The following is a 26,221-nucleotide window of genomic DNA, read 5'->3' on the forward strand; positions in this document are numbered from 1 at the left end:
ATTCCACTTTGTCCCCCCAAACTTTGGACGATTAACCATTTTAGTCCCTAAACTTTAAAATGGGACACTTAAGTCCCTAAACTTATAAATTGGGACACTTAAGTCCCTAAACTTATAAAATGGGATACTTAAATCCCTAAACCCTTATAAAATGGGACACTTCGACCACCACGGCATTTAGGATTCTGTTAACAATTTTTCTTAATTAGGAGGTATTTATAAGTTTAGGGACTTAAGTGTCCCATTTTAAAGTTTAGGGACTAAAGTGGGTAATCGTCCAAAGTTTGGGGGGACAAAGTGGAATTAACCCTTGATTATTGGGGAAAAAGTTTCAGTTGCATACTTTGATGATGAGTATCTCTACAACATAGGTCTTGTTTGGCAGACAAGTTTTTGCCAAGTTTGTCTGCTGCAAGTTTTTTAAAAACTTTAGCTACAGTAACCTTAAAAAACTTCTTAAATTTTTAAATTATACACTTCAAAATATTCAAAAGAAAATAAACTTTAAAATTTTTTTAAAAAACTTCTACAGTAAGTTACAATAAAAGTTTTAGACAAACACCCCAAAAAACTCACTTGCCAAATGAGGCTATAATCTTTAGCCACCGAGCCCAATTGAGAGCTGGGAAGGCATCTAAGAACATAAGCTAGGGTTGAGAGCTGGGAAGGCATCTCTGTAACTGGTTTTCGCTAAAAAGAGCCAGGTGATGGGTATGAGAAATTGTAAGATGCACCTTAGATGGCTCAAGGCTAGGATTGGCCCTAAAAGTATGGAGATCTCACAATTTGGATTGAAATTTCAATTGAATCTTTGGAAATTAGATATTTTATATTTAATTTTATTGTAAAATAATGTTTTCTTATCCATGGTAGGGAGTGGCAGGTCTGGATGTGGGTAGACTTTATTTCGGTTCAATAGACTGGAGTGCGTTATGATCGATAGAGGTGATTCTGAATGTGAGGCAGAGAAATTTGGCACTTGAAAGATGAAAATCTATATATTGATGTAATTATGGTCCATTTCATTATTCTTGGGTTTTAGCAAATTTTCAAAAGGATTTGACAAGTGATAACTTATTAATGTACAATTGGTATTAGATTGTAGTTCAAAAGGTATATGTGTGTTTTATCTATGTACGGTATTTAAATTTAGATATTAGACGTTGTAGAAAGGGTAATGTCTATGTAACATAACCATTATGTTGTAAATTAATTTCAATTATACATTTTGAAAGAGGGGATGTATTATTTAAGGTAATCAAAATGTTAATTATAGGGGAGAAGATACTACGTACCAGAATGAAAACAACCAATTAAGACCGCAAAAGTCTCAATCATGAGCAAATAAATTCTAGACTATATTCTAACATTTCGGATAACTAATTCAGTAATTTAATTATCTTTTAATTATATTGCATATGTTACGAAGTTTTTTGTTGTGCTAACTTATTAATGCAAAGTTTTTTTCTCTTTCCCTTTGGAACCTTTTCCCTTGTTTCCCTTTTCTTGTTAATCTTTGTCAATGCGTCGAAGGGTCGAAGCTAGTTTTCCACGAATGGAATGCCAGCTTTTCTGGCTCCGTAGCTATAGGGAAAATATTCGAGGGAAAATGTAGATAGCTTTTTGACCGGAAATTATTCTCTACCGCTATACTTCCTATTAATGCAGGATTCTTGTAATCTAAACTTGCTTCAGATTGCTACTTTTTTCAAGAAAATGACAATTTTCCTGGACAACAACATGGACATGATTTCTCCGCCCAAATTGAGTGTCTTGCCGTTTAGGTTTAGGTTTCAACCGTATGTGCTTCAGTTGGTATACTGTAGATAACCGTTTTTCATATCCAGACTTAAGTCATGAGGTTTTTCATTCGCTAGGGGCCTTGACCATTCTTTGATGCTAATATCAGCCTGAGTCCTGTCACGCCCTAGGCCCTTAGGCCCAAGATGCGACCTGAATTTCAGCAAACAAGTTCAACTGTTTGGTTTTCGTTCTCACCGGTCCAAAATGGATATTTTAAATTAGATTCGAATGCTCACACTCTATTTGTATATTGTATTAGTTTATCGCACTAACTTATTCGATGTGAGATGGGATATTACATTTATCCCTCTTTTTTAGGCTTTGCGTCCTCTAACCCAATTTCATTTCGTGCAAAGGTCACGTGAGATTCGCTCTAATGCCATAATATCACACCAAGACCAGAATCTCAGTAGCCAAGTCCAACTATTTAGACTCCGTACTTGTTAGCTCAAAGCAAATATTTTAAGTTGGATTTGAATGCTCAAATCCTATCTCCGTGATAAGCTTATTCTACACACACACATATGCCAAAAAATTATAAAGAGAGTATATATCTTACCTTACCAATGTAAAAGTGGGAATGAATATATAAACAGTAATGAACAGTTGCAGTGGTTCGGTTATGTTGTTGCTTCTGTGGATTGCGGGGGTGTTGGAGTCTTTTGGTGTTGCCTGGGTTGGGCTTCTTTGGAGATCGGTGATGCCCATGTGGAGCGGTGGGCTTGTGTATACATAAAATCGCTACATAATCTTTTTTCTAATTTTCTTTTCAATCTAAAGTTACTCATTTCTCACAGTATGAAGATGGCTGCATTTTTTTAATGTCAAATCGTTACATAATCATCTCCTTCATACCTTTTTTTTCTTCCGACCTAAATCTTTTGCTTCATATTTGCAACTTGTCCAGAATATAAAAGGCAAAAAGATTCGCCCTTACACCTTTAGGATGTCGATCTCAAGTTTTTAAATTAATATAAACAACGTGAGGGTTTTTCCAAACCACAAGGAAGGAAATGCTCAAAGGTCTTGTATGTCCAAAAAATTTGTTTGATTGGGACGGCTAAAATTGCTCGAAGGTCTTGCATGTCCCAAAAAAAAAAAATCTATAGCCATGTTTGCACATCTTGATGACTTGATTCTATTGCCTCCGTTTGTGATTTAGCTTTGCGTTTGGGGTTGGTTTTTCTTGGTACAAAAGTTGGTTTTAGTGCCTAGCGAGCGTCAAATATCTCAATTTTTATGACTTTTTTTTTTTCAAGTTTTATAAATTTAATCTTTTCTATTTCATAGAAACTCTTTTATGCTATGTATACAAAAGAGAAATTTGTATTTTGAATAAAAATTATGTGTCATGCATCCAAACCTACTAATGCAAAAAAAAAAAAAAAAAATCCACTAACACATAACCCTATTTAGGAATACGTGTGTGACTCGGGGATTATAACTCTATTTATAGATAACTTTCCTATTATTTTTTAGATTCCTATTTCAACCCATCATAGAAATATAAATTACCCTTAAATAAAGAACCACATCCTATTAGATACATTAAAGTTCAAAGTATGATTGATCACTTTAATTGAATTTAATATTATTTAACAGTCTAAGTCCAACGTTAAGCTGCAATAATTAATGCTATATTAAGAATGTTAGATAACCTGATTTCAAAGGTCTTGTTTCTCCGTATAATGAGGAAAAAACACACGCACAAACATGGCACAGCAGCAAAATAACGAATCTAGGTACCAGACGCATGGCGTCCGGGCAGGCAAAACTAGTCTATCTATCATTATGCTGAAAGAAAGTGTGAGTTGCCTTATGAACAGTGAATGTGGACTGTTTATGGCATAATTTCCAGCAACTTGGTGGTCCTTTGTTCTGTTAGCTACGCGTGAACTTCGTGGAAATTGGTCCAGCCATCTGTGCACCCTTGGATTGCTTCCAATTCAAAATTTGACCATCGATCATCATTTAGGAACGTTAGTTGCTAGAGTTGAAACGCTGGATGGTGGTCGTACGAAGAAGTTATAGTGGGGGGACCTTGCTGCCGACTGATTTTGATGCATTACCAAGAAGTTATAGTGGGGGGACCTTGTTGCCGACTGATTTTGATGCATGCATGCATTCCTTCAGACTGGGTTAATGAATGCGTGTACGTTCTTGGTAATGAGTATAGCTTTTTATTGATTTCTTGTCTTCCTCAGTATACTGGTTGGACCCGTGTCCTTCTAGGAGGGGATCGTCTTCAAAGGTAAGTTTCTTTTTTTCTTCCCTACTGATTTCTTGTCTTCCTTAATATACTGGTTTGAACCGTGCGTTTGTGATTTAGCTTTTTATCATAGAACTCATAGTTGCGCCGTGGGTGTTACCATGTGTTTGTAATATTACCATACTTTCAGAAACGTGTCTTGAGGTGTCTTACATTTTCACTCGACGCTCTTAACTTTTGAAAAATCTTACTTGGCTCTTCTACTTTAAACTTTTTGTAGCATTTAAAACCCGTTTTAGAATATAATATTAAAATTTTCATTTTGGAAAAGAGAATCCAATTTCACTCCAAATTTTCCCTTTTCGTGTGATTTCTTAATTATCACAATACATCAAATTTATCTCCTAACTTTTGTAAATTGATCGATGTAGTCCTTTAAAAAAAAGTAGACTGTAAGATTGAAAACCTCTTTAATGTTTTTGTGTCATTGGTTCGAACAAAAAAATGCTAATTACTTAAATTTATAAATGATTTATAATATTCTTAAAAAATAACTAGTAATAATTTACAACTACAAGAATACCTTTGTGCATCAGCTTAAAAAAAAACACAAACAAGTTTATAAATAATTTTATGATGTTGTATCCTTTTACTTTGCAAACCATTGACTTGGAAAAAAATTAGAAAAATAAAAAATATGCAAAAGATTTACAAAACTTCTTAAATTAACTCAAAACACTTACAGTAAAAAAATATTATCTTTATAACTTGCAAAAATTTCAAATAAACTTTAAAATATTGACTTTTGGTATTCAAAAAATACACTATATTTTGTCCAATCAGAATAAACATTCCTACATTTTGTTTTTGTTTTTATTTGTTAATAATATACTTATTGTTTTGGGAATAAAAAGAAAGACAACAAAAAAACAAATTTGGAGTGAGAGTAGATTTACTCTTCCAAAATGAATTCTTTAATATTACATTTTAAAATGAGTTGTAAATGATATAAAAAACTTAAAATAAAGGAGATAAGTGGGATTTTTTAAAGTTTGAAGGTGACAGACGAGAGATCGTAAACCAAACTCGCAACCTTTATGTCTTGCCAACTTGCAAAGGTTAACTAATTGAACGCCACCAATTTGCCACGAGGTACCTAACAAAACAAATGACCCCCCAAGTTGCTGGAAATTACGCTATAATCGATCCATTGTGCACAATGATTGTGTGTACAACTTCCTAACACAATGCCATTGTTCACCACACTATAAAAGGGTAATAGGTTAGCAAAGCCAGCACAAGCTTATTGATACGACATATAGGCCTACATTCAAGCAAATATTCATCAGGATGGATGCCTCGCTGCAGTTTGAGATAATTTCTGAAACAGTCATCAAGCCTTCCTCACCCACTCCTCCTCCTTTGAGATACCACAAGCTCTCATCGGTAGATCAAGCAATGCCACCAAACTATCGGATCCGGTTGGCTTTCTTCTATGCTAATATTAAGGGAACTCGTTGGCTTGCCAATGAAATATCACAACTGCTTAAAAGTTCTCTCTCAAAAGCTCTTGCCCAGTATTACCCTTTCGCCGGAAGGCTGATGAAAAACGGCTATATGATTGATTGCAACGACATGGGCGCTCAATTTACTGAAGGCCGAATTAATTCTCGAGTGGCTGAGATTCGCAACCAATTAAGTTCAAGTTCTGAAAAAGTGCAAGATCTTATCTTTGCTAGATCTCTATTCTCCGGGCCAGCCTCAGCTAATCATCGTAGTCTAGTATTTGTTCAGCTCAGTTCTTTCAACTGTGGAGGCATAGTATTGAGTGTGTCTATAAATCACAGGATTGCTGATGCATCCAGCGTATCAACTTTCATGAATGATTGGGCAGCAATAGCTCGTCAAACGAGTGACATCCCATCTCCTCATCTTCACGGAGCTTCTCTATTCCCCCCTGTTGACGGTCAGCAATATCGACACCCATTTCCTCCTAAGCCGGATCAAGGGAAGTACGCGAAAAGGATATTGGCGTTCCATGCTTCTAAAATTGGAGAACTCAAGGCTGCTGCTCTTAACTCAGGAGTAGAAAACCCTACTCGGTTTGAAGTTGTGTCAGCCCTACTTTACAGTTGTTTTATGTCTGCAGCATCAAAGGCAAACTCGGGATCACACATCCGCCCATCAATCTTCTTTAATGCTGTGAATTTTCGACAAATAATTGTCCCTCCACTTCCACAAAATTCAGTTGGGAATTTTGTCACCTCTTTCCTGACATCAGTTGACAACAATGCTGAAGTTAAATTACCAGAGTTAGTTAATAAACTGAGGGAAGGCAAAACAAAATTGCGCAAGGAGTGCACAGAAAACATCAATGCCATTCCTAGTAAGCTAAAAGCATCCCATTCAGCATCGCAGACAGCAGCAATTGAAACAATCAACTCTGACTGCTACGGGTGCTCAAGCTGGTGTAGGTTTCCATTTTATGGTGTTGATTTTGGCTGGGGAACACCTTCGCTGGTATACCCAGCAATCATTCCAGAGCAAAATGCCAACATTTTGGTATTGATAGACATGGAAGATGGTAATGGAATATATGCACATCTTATCCTAAAAGAGTTGGACATGTCACTATTGGAAGAAAATGAGGTGCTGCTTGCTTATGCCTCTTTGGATGCTTAAACATGTCCAAGCATTACAACAGGAAAATGAAATACTTATAACTATGATAAGCATTCATATATTATGCATCAGCATCACAATCTGGTAATCCTGAGTTGCTGCCGTGCATACTCAGAGCTTCGAAACTCCTCAAGGGTGAATTGAGTTATTTCTCTTTATGTTGTCGACATATCTACAGTTACGTTACATACACATTGCTCCATGTCTGCTCAGTCGAGCTATTTGAACCTTTGAAATAAAAAATAAAAAAAAAAAACTATCAAATTTGTGGCAAATTTCATGTTGTTTTACTTGAATAGCATAAATAAAATTAGATGATCCTACATTGGATTTGATACCAATATTATTATTTTCAAGTATTATGTCGTTCCTTACTTAGATGCAAGTACTTTAAGCCATTCTGCTACGACTTCAAGTTTGTTTGTTATTTTTCTCTGCCATTTGTTGCAAGTTCAGAGTACATCCCCGCACTTTTGAAAGGAACAGAATTCAATGGCTCGTCATTGCAGGTTTTGAATTTTGAAATTTATATGTCGAAATAGAATTCAATGGGTCTGAAGCACTATAGTTTGGTTATGTGTTAATTTTACCTTAGGGTGTACCTAATTAATTAATTCGACACTTTACAAAATAATGTAGTAGGGAAATGAGGGCACTAAAGATTAGGGAATAAATTACCTGTTAGATATTTTATAACTAACATTATTATTGAATGTATGACAATTCATTTGAATTTAAATTTAAAATTCAAATTCTACGCATGTCTTATACATTCAATCATAATGGTGCATATACTACCAACACACATATATATCTTTATCTTTCCTTATAATATATAAGAAGACGTTTGGAGGGTTACTGTGCATTTTTTTTCAACCGCTCTCTACAGGGGTATTTTTGTCCTTCTAGGCTTTTGCTTGTGTTTTCTGTCGGAGCTATTAGAACTGGTTGTTGCATATTGTAAGCCTTAGCCGAATGTTAGTGGAACATTGGTTGGTGTGCAGCATTAACAAGCAGCATTAATGAGATATGATGTTTATTTCTATCAGCCAGCTCATTGTCTTGTTTAATTCTTTTATAATCTTTATATCTTATAAGAAGACGTTTGGAGGGTTCCTGTTCATTGCAATTTCATCTGCTCTCTTCAGGGCCATTTTTGTCCTTACAGCCTTTTGGTTGTTCTTTTTCTTGGAGCTAAGACGTTTGGAGGGTTAGTGTTCATTACAACTTTTTGCTTTATCCTACAACCTTCTGCTTCGTTTATGCTTCCTTTATTCATGCTATAAACTGTAAACCATGGCTTCAACTGATGCACTTGCACAGTCAACGAATAAGAACATTGTTCGCAACCGAAGATAAAGAGAAAAATATGCTTCCTTATCAGTGGAAGAAAAAGAAGCTCGTAGAGCTAAACAAAGAGAAGCTTATCAAAAAGAGGAGAGGAAGGAAAGCTGCTGCATCCATGTCTTCTATGAATCAACAGCAAACTGATGGTATCTAATTCAGTTTTGCCTTTATATTGTGTTTTTGTATGTAGCAGAAAGCAGTAATGCGTCGTCTGAAATAAAAGAACAATAACGTAGTGAATAAAGGTGCTTCTCATGCATGCAATACTTAAGAATTTTATTATGAGAAACCTGCTCACGAGAAAAACATAGATCGAGTAACCGATAACAAATTGCTCCCCAACAAAAATATATTATAAGAACTACCCATCAGTAAGACAAACTACAATCACACTACTAATCTGGATTGTAGCATACAAAAAATATAATACTAACTGAGCAGTACTTGAAATGTTAATACAGCTAGCAGAGGTGTTGAAATTTAAAACTGTTCCTGCTTCACTTTTCTATATGATTTCATGCTTTAATTAATTAATGGCATTTAATGTTGACATTCTTGTCAAGTTAACAACTAAGCTGATGTTTTTCCCAAAAAAAAAAAAAACTAAGCTGATGTAAAATAGTAAACGTGCATAATGCATATAAATATATATGCAGCATACACATTTGTTTTTCCCACTAAGATTCCATATTATCCAGCCCGTCAATGCCATGCACCTCTTTTTCAATCACTGACTTATGCTTCTAAATTACTTTCTTCATAAATAAAGAGGAAAAAAAAATCTTCTATAAGCAATGTGAATTATGAAAATCTTGTATATCAGGTATAGAACTTCCAGTTGGGTGTGACGTACAGCAAAACAATGAGCACAATAACCAACAGAGTATTGCTGTTAAACAACTTCTGCAACAGAATAGAAACAAAGAGACTAATCTGCAACAATCTATTGCTGTCAAAAGTAATTCTCTGTGCAAAACCAATGGTAAATCAAAAGGCAAGCTGAAAAAGCATGATTCTGTATTTTTGACATTTGAACAAGGTTTGCCTACTCAAATTAATTTTGTCTTCTATGTTTACACAAGTAATTCTGTATTCTATGTTTACCTTAATTCTGTATTTTTTTTGCTCTTCTAGGTTCTTCATCAAAAAATTCGTCCAACTATAAATGCAGAAGAATCAATAAACTAAATGTGTCAGGTATATCTTGTTATTATCATATTTATCACTCTATGTTTCATATAACAATTTCTTTGTTTTTATCTGGTAGGTGATCCTCCTATATGCGATAGCTGCTCTAATTTCTTGCATGAAACAGTTGATAATCTTGCAGGTTTAACCCCTTAATACTATTTTTACAAATATTTGCTCAGTGTTGGTTGGTCACTGAATTTGATTTATGTTCTCACACTTTTTTATTTACCTAATCAGGTATATCAATGACAGTACAGCCTCAGCCAGTGGAAACCAATGTTTCTAATGTCATAAAAAATCATCCAAAAGGTATGTATAACTAAAATGTATCTGAAAATGTTGCAAAACTTATATGTCCTTATCAGCAAAAAACAGAGATTAGTGTTCATACATTTCATCTGCCCTTATTACTGATTCTTGTAGTCATATGTTCAGAAAATTCATTATATATTAACATTACTCATTCTTGTAATTGTATGTTCAGAAAATTGATTACTAAGTCTTTATCGTTTTTGCAGTGAAAATGTATATAAAGATGAGAACTTTGATGAGACTCAGAGGCAACTACCTACATTACAGGCCTCAAAGATTCAAAGATGCTTTTTTGTTGGAAGTTTTTGTTTTAAAGCCCACTTCTACAGACTGCTCGTCTCCTTCATTAATATTTTAGCATTCATTTTATCAGGTTATATAAAATGCATTTGAAGAATAGGAAGCATAAGTTCTTTTTGCTTTCATATGTGTTCATTATTTATAACAAATCTCTATCTCCCCTCTCAGGTCTTTTGTTATTTGAATAAACTAAATCACTCATTGTTGTGATTCCTTGCAGTTGACCTTCTATTCAATGTATCAGAAGATTCAGATTATGTCCGGACTATTCTAGGTAGCATGTTATTGTTGAATTCTGCCTTCTAAATTTGTTAAGTATTTCTATGTATTGCATCTATAAGAAAATAAATCATGGTTAGATAAATACTGATTTTGCACTATAAAGTAGCACTGGTATTACATAACTTAACTATGCATTTCTTTTTAACCATGCCATGCACATCTTACTTCATTTTCTATTATATACTTTTGTCTCAGCTAAAGCTATAGACAAACGTCCTGACCTCAAAACTAAGGCTGCTGAGTCAAATAAAGCAGCAAAGATAGATGCAAGATCAAGTCATTATTGAAAGGATGCTTGATAAGTATGTAAACTTCTGAAACATTACATTATACTATACATTTCAAATTTTTCTCATTATCTCATTTTTTGACCTCCCTGTAGAATAAGCATAAAATACCAAAGATTGGATAAGCTTCAGCAAGCACTTACAAGAAGTGACAACATTCAAGTAACCCTATACTATTGTAATCATGTCTCTCACAATTTTGCCAGCTCTAGAGAATATCAACGTGATGTGATTATATCTACTATCCAATTCATTCTTATAAACCTTATTCCTAATTCTAGAAAATGTTGGTCCAAGTGTATCAGATGTCAAAACTTCAGAAATTCTAACCTCAACTACTTTAATGCATATGTCACCTGATTATTTAAGCATATGTCAGCTTCTCATGTTTTTGGATAGACCACAAGACATTGCTGCTGTATTTGAGACACTCTTAAGAACAAAAAGTAAGAATGATGGTTTATTGGGATTTCAAATAGCATTTGACCTTGTAGAGAATGAACACCAAGCTTATCTTTTGAAAATGAGGGACTAACTTTCCAGTCCCAAGGAAGATATTCAGATAACAGAGGGTAATCAAAATTCTGAAAGAAACTATTTATGCTGCGAAGTTACCAGAAATAAAACGAATGCTGTCTCGAGAGACTTCCATACAGTTGACATTGCAATTCTTATATAGTTATAATAACTAAGGTATTTTTCCTATTTTCTTTTTTTTCCTTCTCCAGATAGTTTCTCAGTTTACTAGATTTCTTTGGAATATTTCACTAATTGTTACCTTTTTGCATATCAGATTGCATTTTGTAATTCTCAACACAATAAAACAATCTGTTGAGATGAGAAATAATATTTGTCATAATGCAACTATACACACTAATAGCATTATGGATGCCGTCACAACAGTCAACACATTACTCTGCACCTACTTTCCTCATTGTTTTATATGCTGCATAACGATAAAACTTATTATTTCTATCTAACATTTTGTATTTGTTTAAACTATCAGAACTAGGTCACCAGGACTACAAATTGGACTAAGTTTAGCGCAACAGCAGTACAGGTTATTAACAGAGACCATCTACAGCAAGGAAAATCACTTATAGGTCCTTGTCACACAGTGGAGCTGGTGGTGGTGGCAGCTCATATTCAGAAATATAAGCATTGTCTGCTATGAGGAAGGCATGAATTAGTTCCTCTATCATAGTCTAACAAACACTAACGCTGAAGTATTTGTCTTATTGCATTATGTAAAAAAGTACCTATTTTTATCTTTCGACTTTTCTGTCTTTTTTTAAAAATTGTCTCCTACACGTTATTCAGCATAGTACCTACCTTAGCAGTATTGGAAACTCCTAATGAAGATATTTTTCATGATATAAAAAATGTCATGTAAAAACTTATTAAATTAAAAGCTATAATATATTTCTAGAGTTAAAAGCTGAATGAATTCCATAATCTATTTCTAGAATTAAAAACTTAATGAATTCTTTCTTTTTTTGACAGTTTACGGAACAGAAGAAGCACATAATCGATAAATGTATGGATTAGCATTTGCTTACAATGAAACTGCAAACAAGAAGACGATTTGATACCTGCTGCATTTTGGTGCATCAGAATTAAGCAATGGTGTTAGGTAAACTGCAATTTTGGCACTTGGTTAGTTTGTCTTATGTTTAGGCTTAGCACTGGTTTATGGTTTATGTTCTGGACTATAAGAACTTGACAGCAAAGCTTTGCTTGTCCAAACAACTTTTCATATGATGTCTTTGCTCTTAACTTTTTCTACCCTTGTTAGTCATTCTTGTAGATATATGTTCAGAAAATTCATTATATATTTACATTGCTCATTCTTATAATTGTATGTTCAGAAAATTAATTACTAACTGTTTATCGTTTTGCAACAAGAGTGTATATGAACATGAGAACTTTGATGAGAGTCACAGCCAACTAGCTATATTACTAGCCTCAAAGATTCAAAGATGCCTTTTTGTTGCAAGTTTTTCTTTTAAAGCCTACTTCTACAGACAACTCATCTCCTTGATTAATATTTTAGCATTCATTTTACCAGGTTATGTAAAATCCATTTGAAGAATAGGAAGGATAAATTTTTTTTGCTTTCGTATGTGTTCATTATTCATAATAAACCTTTAAGAAAATAAATCATGGCTAGATAAATACTGATTTTGAAGTATAAAGTGGCACTGGTATTACATAAGTTAACTATGCATTTCTTTTTAACTATACACGTCTTACTTTATTTTCTACTATATCCTTTTATCTCAGCTAAAGCTATAGACAAACGTCCTGATCTCAAGACTAAGGCTGCTGAGACAAATAAAGCACCAAAGATAGATCCAAGATCAAAGGCCATTGTTCAAAGCATGCTTGATAAGTATGTAAACTTCTGAAACACTAGATTATACTATAAATTTAAACTTTCTCTCATTATCTCATTTTTTAAACTCCCTCTAGGTATATAATTAACAAGAGATATCAATAACCTGTGAGAATAGATATAAAATACCAGAGATTGGATAAGCTTCAGTAAATACTTATACAAACTGACAACATTCAAGTAACCCTATACTATTGTAATCATGTCTCTCACAATTTTGCCAGCTCTAGAGAATATCAACGTGATGTGATTATATCTACTATCCAATTCATTCTTATAAACCTTATTCCTAATTCTAGAAAATGTTGGTCCAAGTGTATCAGATGTCAAAACTTCAGAAATTCTAACCTCAACTACTTTAATGCATATGTCACCTGATTATTTAAGCATACGTCAGCTTCTCATGTTTTTGGATAGACCACAAGACATTGCTGCTGTATTTGAGACACTCTTAAGAACAAAAAGTAAGAATGATGGTTTATTGGGATTTCAAATAGCATTTGACCTTGTAGAGAATGAACACCAAGCTTATCTTTTGAAAATGAGGGACTAACTTTCCAGTCCCAAGAAAGATATTCAGATAACAGAGGGTAATCAAAATTCTGAAAGAAACTATTTATGCTGCGAAGTTACCAGAAATAAAAGGAATGCTGTCTCAAGAGACTTCCATACAGTTGACATTGCAATTCTTATATAGTTATAATAACTAAGGTATTTTTCCTATTTTCTTTTTTTTCCTTCTCCAGATAATTTCTCAGTTTACTAGATTTCTTTGGAATATTTCACTAATTGTTACCTTTTTGCATATCAGATTGCATTTTGTAATTCTCAACACAATAAAACAATCTGTTGAGATGAGAAATAATATTTTAGTTAGCACAAGATAAGATGTGCATAATAGTTTAAAAACATGGTTAGTTAGTTCAAAATAAGATCTGAGTACAATCACTCAATGACATTTAGTAAATCAAATTTGATTACAATGAAAAAAATATCAAAGACAAATAGCAAATAGCAAGCATTCTCAATTTCAAATTTTGTATGCTCGGTAACTTTTTCACATGAACAAAGTTCAGTTTTCAGAATTAAATCAGAGGCTGTTTCTCCAAATCCCACATTAACTACTTTACATTCCATATTTACAAGGGGAAAATTTTTTTATTCAAGGGGAAATTCCAAAACTTACAAGGAGGAAAAGGAATTGAAAGTCAAGTTAGTTTTCAAAACATTTGTAAAATATGGTGCTTTGTTTAAAAGTTAAAGTTTGATATCAAGTTTTTGATATCATAGCACAATCATAGGAACGGATATCAAGTTTTTGATGCTCATATATTTCATTGTATGATAAACAACTATGAAAATATGGTGCGTTACTGAGAATACTGATTCTATGATGGAGAGGACTCAAAACATCTTGTAGTCATTGAAAAATATTAAGTTGTTTAGTGATGCATTTTGTGTCAGTTGATGTTTCTTAGCATATAAAGTTTTTTTTGCATTCGACAATGTTGCACAAACATACACTTTTTAAGTACAAATTTTAAGTACACAGCACATCCATCCATACATATAATTTTAAGTACAAATTATACTATAATATGCACTAAAATATAAAATATAATACCTACCATAATATGTATGATTAGGACTATCAATAGGTCTAACTAGCATGAGTTCGGCCTATTCAACTTGAGAAAAGTATGATTGAATCAGTAAGACTCGATTTAAACATGAGTAGAGCCTGGGTGTCATTTGGCTCGATCCAATTAGAATCTGATCCATTAAAGGTTACATTAAAAGTGTATGTTTTGTATGTAATAATGTGTATATTGTGTTTAATAGTGAGTTTGGGCCAATTGTGAAATAGGCCTGAAATGGACCAGTTCAAACATGCTACTGTGCACCTACTTTCCTCATTGTTTTATATGCTGCATAATGATAAAAGTAGTTATCTCTATCTAACATTTTGTATTTGTTTAAACTGTCACAACTAGCTCACCAGAGTTACAAATTGGACTAAGTTTAGCGCAACAGCACTACAACTTATTGACAGCGGCCATCTACAACAACGAAAATCACTAATGGCTCCTTGTCACAGAATGAGGCTGCTGGTGGTGGCAGCCCATATTCAGAAACATAAACATTGGTATTTGTCTTATTGCATTATGTAAAGAAGTACTTATTTTTATGTTTCCACTTTTCTACTTTTTTTTAAAAATCATCTCCTACAGGTTATTCAGCATAGTACCTACCTTAGTCTTGGTTTACATTTTGCTGCATCAGAATTAAGCAACGATGTTAGGCAAACAGCAGTTTTGGCATTTAGTTAGTTTCTCTTACATTCAGGCTTGGCACGCACTTATGGTTTATGTTCTGGACTATAAAAATTTGACACCAAACCTTTACTTCTCCAAACAAGTTTTCATATTATGTCTTTGCTCTTAACTTTTTCTAGCCTTCTACAAGAATCAATGAATATGCACAGATTCAATAATTCATCTAATTGAGTTGCTAACCTTAAAATACACATGTTATTGCTGAAGCCTTTAACATCAGATGTAATTGATTTTATTCATGAAGAAGCTTTTATAACAATGACCTGAGTGATTCCACTGTTAATGCATTCAGGTAATTGGAAAAAATTATTCTGGTTAAGCATGAGGATGCTATGAACGAGATCCATAAATTGCTTTGAAAGACAAAACATAACAAAGTAACTGCAGTTGTTGTTCTTACTATTTTTAGCCAATCTTGGTACTGGAATCTGCTCATATACTTCCTTAGCTTATGCTCTAGCACTTCAGCTATCATGAGAAACAAAAAGACAAAGCAGAGTTATATTCCATCATTTTTTATCTACTTCTGTAATCAAGAATGAAAAACACACCATTTTCATTTGACATTCAGTCACAATAGATCTATCATACGTTCAAAGTTTTTCAAATTATTACAGGCATTACTCACAGATTATTATGTGATTGGCAGATCCACGGTAGTGCCTAATTTTTATTTTAAACGTTTTTATCATGACACAAACGTTATAAAGCTCACCATTAGTTTGCAAGTAATGTATTTTCCCTGTAATTAACTATTACCTTTGCTCTTCAGCTCCACTCACCCCAAAAAAAAAACCTATTATCTTGCTTCCCAGTTGAGAGTTGTAACTCACTGTTGTGAATTATTACCCCATGTTGTCTGTGGATCTATCAGCCATGTTCTTTTTCTCTCACCTTTCTCACACTCCCCTCTTCTCATTTCTCCCTTGCCCAGTCTCCCCTGCACACACTACACACAGCGGACACCAGGCATAGATGTGTGCAAAAAACGTACAGACATGGCTGTCGTGAACCAGAGTGGCATGGCTCCAATATTCACGTTCATGAGAAGTGACAATATGGGTTAAGCGTCATTTGGGTTCGCCTCTGTTCAGCCAAAAAGATTAGAAAGATGGTCTGGTCACGGCTCAAATATGGCTTCATCTATTTCCAATCAGATTTTAATTTTCCCTATTTTCAAACCCTATTCCTTAGAAATCATCGATAAGATAACAAAATTGACCCCTCGGCCAAAGTATCGACCGAGAAATGAAAGGGATGAATTTCCCACCCCTCGGCTACCCGCCGCACAAAAAACACAGAATTTGAACAGAAAAAATTAATCAAATTAAATCATACTGAAAATATTACCACTGCCAAGATGCAATAAGCTGAGAGGGCGACAAGACTTCTGGAAACACGAACCGAAGGGTACAGCGAAGCGAGAAGGAAGCCCTGCAGCAGCCGCAGACCTAAATCAGGACAGCGAAGGTTTAATCGACGACGCCATGGATAATATCCTCACCATTGTCACTCTATTTCTCTGTTCTCTGTTCCCCGCTCGCTCTCTCGTACATATGACCGAATTTCTATATATGCAGAGCAAAGAAGCTCTGAACTCTGAAGTGAAGCGTAGTGAAACCAAGCAATTAGATGCGCAAATTATTTGCGAACTGAGGACCCAGGACCCAGGACCCAGGACCCAAGACCCAGGACCCAAGACCGAAAAGCCCGTGTTCAATTCGCAGCTGATTGGTTAAATCTTAAATTAGTTTCGCAGTCAAAGCAATTGCTCATCCACAATCATTGTACCGTGCTTATTCTGCTTATACATTGCGTGTTATATCTAAAATTTCTTCAGTCTTCTCATTAGATCTCAATTTCAGTTTTGAACTTGAACTAGTTGGAAAGCAGATCTGAGGGAATATTTCAGATTTGGATCTATCTCGACAGATCTCATCATTCTTATTGGACCTTACAACTGTTAATTAGCAGATCTGACGATTACAGCATGCACAAAGAGAGCTGAAGCGACTTATTCTGTGATGAAATATTTTTCAAATTTATGATACTATTTCGATCTGTTCTTAATTTCTCAAATTTTATGTATTTGTTAAATTACAGATCTATAATTTTAGTGCATGTTTTTTTTGATAATAAAACATATTTCATTCAAGAATTACTGGAAATCGTCCAGCACAATTGAGATACATTACTGCCCTGGTGGCAGATAAACATGCACTAAAATTATAGATCTGCAATTTAACAAATACATAAGATTTGAGAAATTAATGACAGATCTAAAAAGTACCATAAATTTGAAAAACATTTCATCATAGAATAAGTCGTTGCAGCTCTCTTTGTGTATGCTGTAATCGTCAGATCTGCTAATCAACAGTTGTAAGGTCCAATAAAGATGGTGAGATCTGCCGAGATTGATCCAAATCTGAAATATTCCCTCAGATCTGCTATCCAACTGGTTCAAGCTCAATATTGAAAGTGAGATTTGATGAGAAGACTGAAGAAATTGTAGATCTAACATATAGATCTAAAAAAACTCCAAGATCTGAAAAAATAAAGAAACAAAACTAAATAAAACTCTCACTAAGATAGTTTAGGAGACACTAAAACTCTCAATAGGACATCCTAGGAGAGAAGAAAATTCTCACTAGAATAACTTAGAAGAGACTTTATTGAATGAAAGGAAAAACAAAGGACAAAGGAAGAGGAAGGGAGACCTTGGCTTAAGGCCAAGATCTCCCTCCTATGGAGGAGGAAGAGTAGAGTAGGAAGCCTAGAGAGAAGGAAGAGAATCCCTCCGCTAGAGAGAAAGAAGAGCCTAATAATGTAAGGTCCAATAGAATCCCTAATTTTAGTGCATGTTTATATATCAATTGTGCTGGCGATTTCCAGTAATCCTTTAATGAAATATGCTTTATTATAAAAAATAAAAAAAAAATCTTCGCTTCCTTTTCTCTTCCAATTTTCACCCTTCACTCATTCCTGCATAATTGCTTGTGATTATTTCAACTCCATACCTTCTAAATTTACAATTTACCTTTTCACTGAACCATGAACAAATAAATAAAAGAATAAAAAAAAATTACATCTTCACAATATTTCCTAACATTAATATCATTTTATATACTTCCTAAACCTCTCTGCTCCTCTTTGTTTTGTATCAGCAACCAAGCATCTTATCTATCAACACTTAGCTCATTTTATCAACTAATATATATTGCTTTTGCATGGCAGAGACGCTTACTAACGGGTCTAAAGCTCCCATGCCTTGCGTGGGAAGCAACCCCTAGTATAATATAATATAATATATAAGAAGGCGTTTTGGGTTCCTGTTCATTGGGCATTTTTGTCTTTAAAATTTCATCTGCTCACTTCAGGGGCATTTTTGTCCTCCTAGCTTTTCATCTGCTCACTTCATCTGCTCATTGCAAGCCTTTGCCGAATGTTAGTGGAACATTGGGTGTTTGCAGCATTATTAAGAAGCATTAATGAGACGTGTTGTTCATTTTTTGGAGCCAGCTCATTTTGTGTTGTTTAATTACATTTTGCTCCCTCAAAATACTCATTGAATGGACTATATATTTTCAACTCATGTCTAACATAGTCATTTTACAATAGCTTTTTACTTTTGCTGTCAGACTTTAGAAAATTGAGCCTTCTCTTCTCCTGTTCTTGGTTTTGCTCGCTTTCCAGCTCATTGTTCTTCTCAGCTTCTTCTCACTCTCTCTGTCTCTGGTTCTTGCCGAGAAGACAAATGGCGTTTGGAGCCAGGAACGAGCAGAAAGTTAGAGAGATCGTGAAGCCTCGCACCGACAAAAGAGACTACCGAAGAATCGTTCTTCACAACGCTCACGAGGTCCTCCTCATCAGCTGTCCAGAAACTGATAAGGTACTAAATTTCAATCCATCCGGTTTCTTCTTTTTCACCCTGCTTAATTTATTTTCAGAAGGTCTTGAAGGCCTCGCGCATTTTCTTGGTATGATATTTTGATTTATTTTCTACTTAAACAAAATTTTGGCTTTTCTTTGTTTCTTCGTTCAGCTTTATCATTTTCCTTAAATAATTTTGGGTTTCTTCATTCTGTAGGTCTATGCAGCTGCTACTGTCTTTCTTGTACCATTTTTGGAGAGGAAAGGAAATTTCCTGAGGTGAACTTCAATTTCATTATTTTTGGGTTGTTTTCTTGCGTTGCTTAGGTAATTTCTTTTAACCATGTAATACAGAAATTTGAGGAAAGTTTCATGGTTTTAAGTATCTTTTACCTTGTTTCGCTTTCAATCTACATGTATGGTAAATCTCCCTTGCCGGAAGTCATAAAAGATTTCCTGTTTTGCTTTAAAATATTTGGCTATGGGTTCAACATCAATTTTACACTACAAGCTTCTACTTTATCCCGGTGGTTTCCTTAATGCTTTATACAACTCCATTTTTCTCGCCGTTATTTTTGGGCTTGCAAATTTTGTCTGCCGCTCTGATTGTAGTGTAATTTTTTCCCTCATTTCTTTGCGGATTCTAATGCCTAATGTATTGGGTCCCCCTTTTTTTCAAAAATTTTGATTTTGTTATTGGTTTCTTTTTTGGACAAAAAAACTTCATTTATTTCAATGGACTTAAATTGATTTATCCCCTTTTTTTTTATTTTTTCCCTGAATAAGAGAATTTTTTTCCCTTCCCTAAATTCTTAAATTTATATGCTGATAGGAAAATTAACATATTTAGATTATCTACTAATTGCGTTCTTTTGTTTATTTGATTCTATGAAGAGATTGTTTTCCTCAACAAGAAGGTGCTGGTTGAAGGTTAGGAAGTCAGAATAGAAACTTCCACGGGGTTGATACATTTGCTTGTGAAAGTTAAAAATAACATATTGAATAGTTGTGCCTTATAATTTTCTTTGCCTTTTCTACTCTCGAATTATGATTTGGACTGGGGCAATTTCTTTTCTGGCCTGTTATTTCTTTTTTTTTTTTCCAGTTCTCTTAGCTCTTCAAAGAGCCTATTACTTTGGTTATTACTATAGCATGGTTAGGTTGCACATTTTGTTTCTCCAATTTAATGGGTAGATTTTACAAACTTACTTTTCTTCTTTGCATCTTAATCTTCATAACATCTCATTAATGTTTTAAAAACTAGAAGATCAATTTTTTAGCAAATGCTTTTACATTTTGAGCATTATCGTATAATTACATGGCCTTTGTTCTAGAAGCGTTTGTGAGCAAGTTGGGTAAAGCAGAGTTGACAACTGAACTATGTGGTTCATTGCCTACAATAGTAGTCGATTCTGCCCGTAGTAATTGTAAGATAAAACAGCCAAGTTTAGTCTGATAATAATTGTTTATTTATACTTTTTTGGTTTTTTTTAATATTATTGACAATATGTTACTTGTGCTTTTATTTCCTTTGTATGTGAATTTGCCAAATGAGATTTTTAAAGCCCTTTTTTCTATGGTTAGTCATTATTGGTGAAGTCATTTTGTTTAGTGTATGTGGTGTATGGTTCTTGGTATCTCAATGTTATAGTATTTAAATGTGAAAACAGTTTGAAAAAATGGATGGAATATCTACTGAAAGGAGAAAAAAAATTTAACTTTTCAGGTTGTGAATGTTTTTTGATTTATTTCCCTGTCATTTTTCCAATTTTACACTAGATTGGACCTTCAAGTTTCTGCTTCCTTTTCATTTCTTAAATTTTTGCCTACTTCTTTAGTTTTGTTGCTCCTCATAATCTTAGATTGCTGCCTATTTGATAGATTGAGGAAAATCACAAGGAAATACTAAAAGGAGGAGAAAAAGATTTAGCTTTTCAGGTTATCGTCTTTTCTTTTTATTTTGCATTCATGTTTCTAGATTACCTTAACTTTGAATTTCAAATTTCTGATTTATGTGCTATTTAGTGGTTGTGACGAAGTTTTGGTGCATGTTGAAATTGTTAATTTTACCAATTTCTTTTTTTTAACTATTGCATTCTCAACACGAATTGTTATGCATCTGAATCATATATGAAGCTGGGAGGTTCAGTTTGAATTATTCTTGGGGAGGATATCTTTTCTCATAATGGTTATGCATTATACTCATTAACAATGCATTATACTCAAAAAGACTTCTTTTTTGGTCTCTTTGTTTTTCTTTTTTGTAAAAAAGGGCTTGATTTTGTAATCATGCTGTTGATTTTGCAAAAAAAAAAAGGTTTAGAATTTTCCTTATTGGTATTTTGGATGTGGAGGATGCAGAGGAATAGGATGTGGAAGAGTAAATAAACAGAACCCAGTGAGTTTGGGAGAACGAAGTAGCTTGCTCCAAGCCTGTACATCTACTTTTGAGAAGGTACACACATCAGCTTGATATTCATTGTTTTATTGAGCATATACTGCTACAAGAAAATTTTCAACGTCATATGTGTTTCTTGTTTCTAAAAGAAATTTTTTCTTTATTGCCGTACTGTGAAAACTTGTATCTGCTGAATGGGTATTCGTTTTGTTAGTTTTGCTACTATCAGATTTCCTTTGTTTCTAATGTTTAGGATTCTAATTTTCTGCTGCAGATGGTTTGGACTTATAAACCCAAGATGTAGACAGAAGCTTGAACTAGCTGGTCAGTGATTACAGTTTTTTTATAGGGAGTTACATGTAATTCTTGGAGTTCTATTATAGGAAAGTGACTCTATTTTTATCTTTTTTTTTTCAAGTTTACTGAATTCAGAGGTGTACACAGACCCTAACTGGAGTGATAGAGACTTTTAACATATATCACTTTTCCAAGTTTGAATATCTATTTGTTTCTATCGGTTTTATTCCGGCAAAATTAGTCGAAAGACTGTATTAGAGAATTGAATAGATGGTTTCTAACAGAGTTTGGTTGTAAATTGAAGTCAATTTATTTACTAGAACTGGTTGTTGATTATTGCAAGCCTTAGCCAAATGTTAGTGGAACATTGGCTGTTTTGCAGCATTAACAAGAAGCATTAATGAGATGTGATGTTCATTTCTATCAGCCAGCTCATTTTGTAGGTAAAGATTTGAGTTTTTTGATGCTTCTACATCAGTTAATTCTTTGGAGAAGTAGTTGTTACTGATGAAAAAAAGCAGTTGATAGCTTTAAATTGAATGCTTCCAAAATTTTGGTGTGATTTTCTAAGTATATAATCTGTTTCTTAGTGAGAGTTGAATTCTGATAATCAGCGCATGGGACACTTTTTTGCTGATACCATGGTGACATTTGCATATATGCATCAATCTACACGTGTGCGTGTGCATATTATATATGTATATGTGTATTTATACACATATGCATACATATCATGTACAGGCAAAGATGCAAAAACAAAGTGAGCGTGTGCATGGATATGGATAGGAAATGGAATGTAGTGTTCTGGGTGTAGCTTATTCACCTCTGCTTATATGCTCATATTGTCATACGTGCATTAAGGTTAAATTTTGTTACTAATTGCAAGGGAATATCTTTGAAACTCTGAATTTGCCAGGTACAGTTAAAAGCTATATAATTTGCACCCGTGGTGTATTTGAGATTTTTGAGGGCTGATTTTCTGTTATATTTTAAAATTTCTTTGTTGTTACTAGCAATAAAAGATGTTTAATTAATATTCCAAATTCTGTAAACAACCTGCTATATTGCTGAATAATGTTATAGAGAGAAGTGTTGAATTCTAGAGGGGCAACCCTCTCTTTTGTTCTGTACTTTAGGTGCTGCCTCTGATGCTAAGCGAATTTTGTTCTGATTTTAGGCTTCTGAAGAGCTTAGCTTTTTTGCAGCTGGCACTGATTTTAGGCACTGGAGAAAGAAGATAGTGAAGATGGAAATAATTCTGATTCTAGCAGTTATTCTAATGATAATGAGGACGAAAGGCCGGAGAGCAAATCTATCACCACCTCTTGGCCTCAAAGTTACAGGTGGTATCATCTTATCGCACATATCTATATTTGTTTCTTTCTACAGCTAGCTATGGTGTTCTCTATGTTTGTTCTGTTCTTGTTTTGCAGATTCTGTATTTAGCAGTGAAGCACTTGGTTTCTTGGAAGCTGTTATATTTCTATGGTACCAGATGTTTAGCTTTACCTATTCATTTTTGGCTAGGAGAGATATTTAGAAATGGGATTGAAATGCTTTCATCATTCATATTTTGGAGCTTCTTCAAGTATTTTCATTCTGTTTCGGCCATGAATATCAATAGTTTATGAGTTTGAATGGATCCAGTAACATCAGTAAAGGATAGCTATGGGCTTAAGGTAGGCTATGTAATTTTATCAAAAGGCCAGAGCATTTTATGTCTTCCCTGGATCCTTCTTCAGCTTAGCGGAACTTGGTAGGATGCACTTATATTGCTGAGTACTGCCTCTATTGAAAAGATTTTCCTTCATCATGAGGGACTGGTGGTTAATCCCTGTGAACCATCTTTGATAGTGAAGGAGTTGTATTTGTCCTTACTACATTTATCAATGGTAGAAACCATATTTTGGATATTACCTTTCATCGAACCGCTGATTCTGGAAGAGAAGTTTCCAACCCACATCCAGAGTATTCATTTCATGTGCTTTAGACTGAACCAATTTCTATAACTTGTGTGTCATAACATCTGGCCAGAACTATACCAACTTTTAGACCGTCTGCTAGATATTTTGATTGAAATAAGTGCCAGAGATCCACTCTCCTCCTCCCATCATGTACCAGCATTTCTTATTTGCATCAGTTTTCAGTTGTTTTTGGAGAGGATAAAACATACTGGTTTGATCAAGAGTACAACCATCACTCCCTCATGTGCAATTCTACCAGCTGCAAATAATTTGGCTCTTAGCTTTTAAGATTTAGAATCAATTCCAATGGTTCTTTGTTAATTTGTTTTAAACTTGCACAACTGGATTATATATTTGAGAAATGGTTACATTAGTCATCTCACTTGGACTGTGTTCAAACTCTGGTTGATAATGCTTGGTATCTCATATCCTTGTATCAGGCAGTCCATCGATTTATACAGCAGTGTACCATCTCCAAGTCTTAACTTCCTGGGGATGCCTACGTTATCACGTTTAGGCAGCTCATTTATCTCTTCTTCATTAACAAGAAGATACACTCCTGAAGTACTCCCTTCTTTGCAAAAACCTCTATTACCACCAGTAGCAAATGCACGGCAGCCACCAGAAAGGCGTAGTTCACATTCTCTGCTGCCCTCCATTCAAAGGAAGCCTTCCTTGAGAAAAGCAACTGCTGACAGGAAATCATGCAAGGTCTCACATGAGGTTTCTCTTCCTCGCCAGAGTTCATATGGACAAGCTGTGGTGAATGGTAGGTTTATTTGATTGAACATCCATCAATCTACATAGAAATGCAGGAATATTAAAGAAGCATTTATCAGAGGAACTGCATAATTAACTTGTATGTTGACGTGAATGTTGATGATTCGTACTTCAGTAATCTGTCCTCATTCAACTTCTAGATGTAGGAATATGAACTTGCCCGCTTTACTGTAAATTAAAAAGGAAAGCCTAAATTTGCTATAATCTATTCACTCACTGAGAACTCTGATGGCTTGCATAATATTCTAAATCCTTTTCTTCTATCTGCAGATATATATTCTACCTTTACATTTGATCTTTTTCCCTTTTCACTGATGTAAGGAAGTTCGTCCTTGCAGTTCCTTGCAAAATGAAATAAAATATCAAATCAGAAACTATCATGAAACATCTAGAACCGTTTGAAGGCCTTGACAATTCTGATTTTGCTTTTGCATTTAGCTGCTAATGCGCTCATGGTGAATGAAGACACATAAAAATTATGTACATTTACTTTTCACAGGCATAAATGTTCTTTGTGGTGTTGGAATTCTTTCAACTCCTTATGCTGTCAAAGAAGGTGGATGGGTTGGGCTCTCAATTCTGTTTATCTTTGCTGGATGGGTTGGGCTCTTATGTTGTTTCTTACTACGCTGGGATTCTCCTGCATTCCTGTTTGGACAGTCAACCTGGGCTCGAGACTTACCCGGATATTGGCCATGCTGCCTTCGGCTCGAGATGCTACATCTGTAAATATATTGTAAAATTGTCATTTTCTGAATGCTTGTTTGATGGTCCCCTTTATCTTTGAGGATTTCAGAAACTTTTTATTGGCCTTAACAATTTTGGAGCCAAAGTGGTTTTTTGGACTCCCTGAAGTTTATTTGGGAGGGTTGACAATGATAACTTTTGTTATAGCTGAAGAAATTATATATGATGTTACAATTCGATGCCTTCTTATTAACTCTAGATGGAAATGATACCTTTCTGTCTCTAGGGTACTGATAGTTAATTTGTTGCCTTTTCAGGTTTCACTCATGCCAGATCCAAAAGCTAGATTGTATTTATGCAGCCTCTTTGTCACTGCTGCTTTGATTTGTTGCGTATACTTCATCGGAACTCCATTCCTTGCGAAGGATGACATAGCAAGTTTCTTTCTTTTAGTTCTTTTTAATTCATTCCATGGGACATGGACTTTGGTTTAATTACCCTGCTGTTATAATGGTTTGCTTCAATGGGTATCACATAAACATTTCTGAGGGCACTTTGGGCTTTGACGCTACAACTTCTGGTTAACTTCAAATATCAGGCGTACTTTGTTTCTCCTCTTCCCCCTCTTTCAAGAGCTGTGTTGAAGGATTTTGGTAGCATTTTACTAAGTGCAACAAATATTAGTTTCGAAGAATTGCAAGATCTTCAACATTCCCATTTGGATAATCTGTACTGTGGTATATTAGAAGAGAGATGATGTCAAGATGTGGTAAAAATTTAGCAAAAGCCTTATTTATATTGATTTAATAATTTTTAAAGAAGACAGCCTAATTATTCTTTATTGCTATCCTTTGCTTTTTAGGTTTCTATGACCCTCTATGAAGCATGCATCATGATATATTGATTTATGCCTTTTACCGTGCCTTCGCATCGCGCTACTGTAGTTATTATTCAGTAGAAAATGTTAGCCAAAGGATATCATTCAGGAGAAAATATTCACTACAGAATCAACTGCCGTACCTCCATCTTTTGTATCAGTACATAGCTGCTCTTATAAATTAATGTATATTGCTTTTGCGTG

The 26,221-nt window shown here is 34.4% G+C and overlaps 3 protein-coding genes and 1 long non-coding RNA gene across 12 annotated transcripts; all 4 read left to right on the forward strand.

Annotated features, from left to right (window-relative positions):
* Positions 1-5,362: 5,362 nt before the first annotated feature.
* Positions 5,363-6,694, forward strand: LOC113771054 (deacetylvindoline O-acetyltransferase-like). The gene has a single exon (XM_027315681.1). The coding sequence runs from the start codon at positions 5,363-5,365 to the stop codon at positions 6,692-6,694; it is 1,332 nt and encodes a 443-aa protein (XP_027171482.1).
* An 846-nt stretch (positions 6,695-7,540) lies between these two features.
* Positions 7,541-11,808, forward strand: LOC113770209. The gene is made up of 9 exons (XM_027314613.1): positions 7,541-7,548; positions 8,018-8,187; positions 8,865-9,080; positions 9,176-9,238; positions 9,309-9,371; positions 9,470-9,541; positions 9,751-10,118; positions 10,322-10,428; positions 11,420-11,808. Exons 2-7 carry the CDS (start codon positions 8,064-8,066, stop codon positions 9,900-9,902), a joined length of 690 nt encoding a protein of 229 aa, XP_027170414.1. The 5' UTR covers positions 7,541-7,548; positions 8,018-8,063; the 3' UTR covers positions 9,903-10,118; positions 10,322-10,428; positions 11,420-11,808.
* Positions 11,809-11,920: 112 nt separating this feature from the next.
* On the forward strand, positions 11,921-15,531 carry LOC113770211. The gene is made up of 3 exons (XR_003468398.1): positions 11,921-12,046; positions 12,697-12,805; positions 14,803-15,531. It is a non-coding gene; the product is annotated as an uncharacterized LOC113770211 (long non-coding RNA).
* Positions 15,532-18,507: 2,976 nt separating this feature from the next.
* LOC113770207 (amino acid transporter AVT1C-like) lies at positions 18,508-25,961 on the forward strand. 9 transcript variants are annotated; one of them, XM_027314605.1, is made up of 12 exons: positions 18,508-19,033; positions 19,232-19,293; positions 19,909-19,944; positions 20,896-20,952; positions 21,376-21,469; positions 21,687-21,736; positions 22,092-22,152; positions 22,915-23,052; positions 23,143-23,197; positions 24,114-24,442; positions 24,953-25,178; positions 25,458-25,961. In XM_027314605.1, exons 7-12 carry the CDS (start codon positions 22,110-22,112, stop codon positions 25,522-25,524), a joined length of 858 nt encoding a protein of 285 aa, XP_027170406.1. In that variant the 5' UTR covers positions 18,508-19,033; positions 19,232-19,293; positions 19,909-19,944; positions 20,896-20,952; positions 21,376-21,469; positions 21,687-21,736; positions 22,092-22,109; the 3' UTR covers positions 25,525-25,961. The 9 variants fall into 9 exon arrangements, with proteins under 9 accessions (XP_027170406.1, XP_027170408.1, XP_027170409.1 ...); XM_027314610.1 differs by lacking the exon at positions 18,508-19,033 and adding an exon at positions 19,103-19,121; XM_027314607.1 differs by lacking the exon at positions 19,909-19,944 and having other exon boundaries at positions 20,877-20,952.
* The last annotated feature ends 260 nt before the right edge of the window (positions 25,962-26,221 follow it).

This window comes from Coffea eugenioides, chromosome 5 (genome assembly GCF_003713205.1).
Source record: "Coffea eugenioides isolate CCC68of chromosome 5, Ceug_1.0, whole genome shotgun sequence".
Taxonomy (NCBI): domain Eukaryota; kingdom Viridiplantae; phylum Streptophyta; class Magnoliopsida; order Gentianales; family Rubiaceae; genus Coffea; species Coffea eugenioides.

Bases quoted from the DNA above. Each gene is read 5' to 3' on its own strand.
- LOC113771054 (XM_027315681.1), top strand. From the start codon at position 5,363: ATGGATGCCTCGCTGCAGTTTGAGATAATTTCTGAAACAGTCATCAAG.
- LOC113770209 (XM_027314613.1), top strand. From the start codon at position 8,064: ATGCTTCCTTATCAGTGGAAGAAAAAGAAGCTCGTAGAGCTAAACAAA. The intron at 8,188-8,864 runs GTATCTAATTCA...CTTGTATATCAG, and splicing joins GAATCAACAGCAAACTGATG to GTATAGAACTTCCAGTTGGG. The intron at 9,239-9,308 runs GTATATCTTGTT...TTTATCTGGTAG, and splicing joins CAATAAACTAAATGTGTCAG to GTGATCCTCCTATATGCGAT.
- LOC113770207 (XM_027314605.1), top strand. From the start codon at position 22,110: ATGAGATGTGATGTTCATTTCTATCAGCCAGCTCATTTTGTAG. The intron at 23,053-23,142 runs GTGGTATCATCT...CTTGTTTTGCAG, and splicing joins TCTTGGCCTCAAAGTTACAG to ATTCTGTATTTAGCAGTGAA. The intron at 24,443-24,952 runs GTAGGTTTATTT...TACTTTTCACAG, and splicing joins TGGACAAGCTGTGGTGAATG to GCATAAATGTTCTTTGTGGT.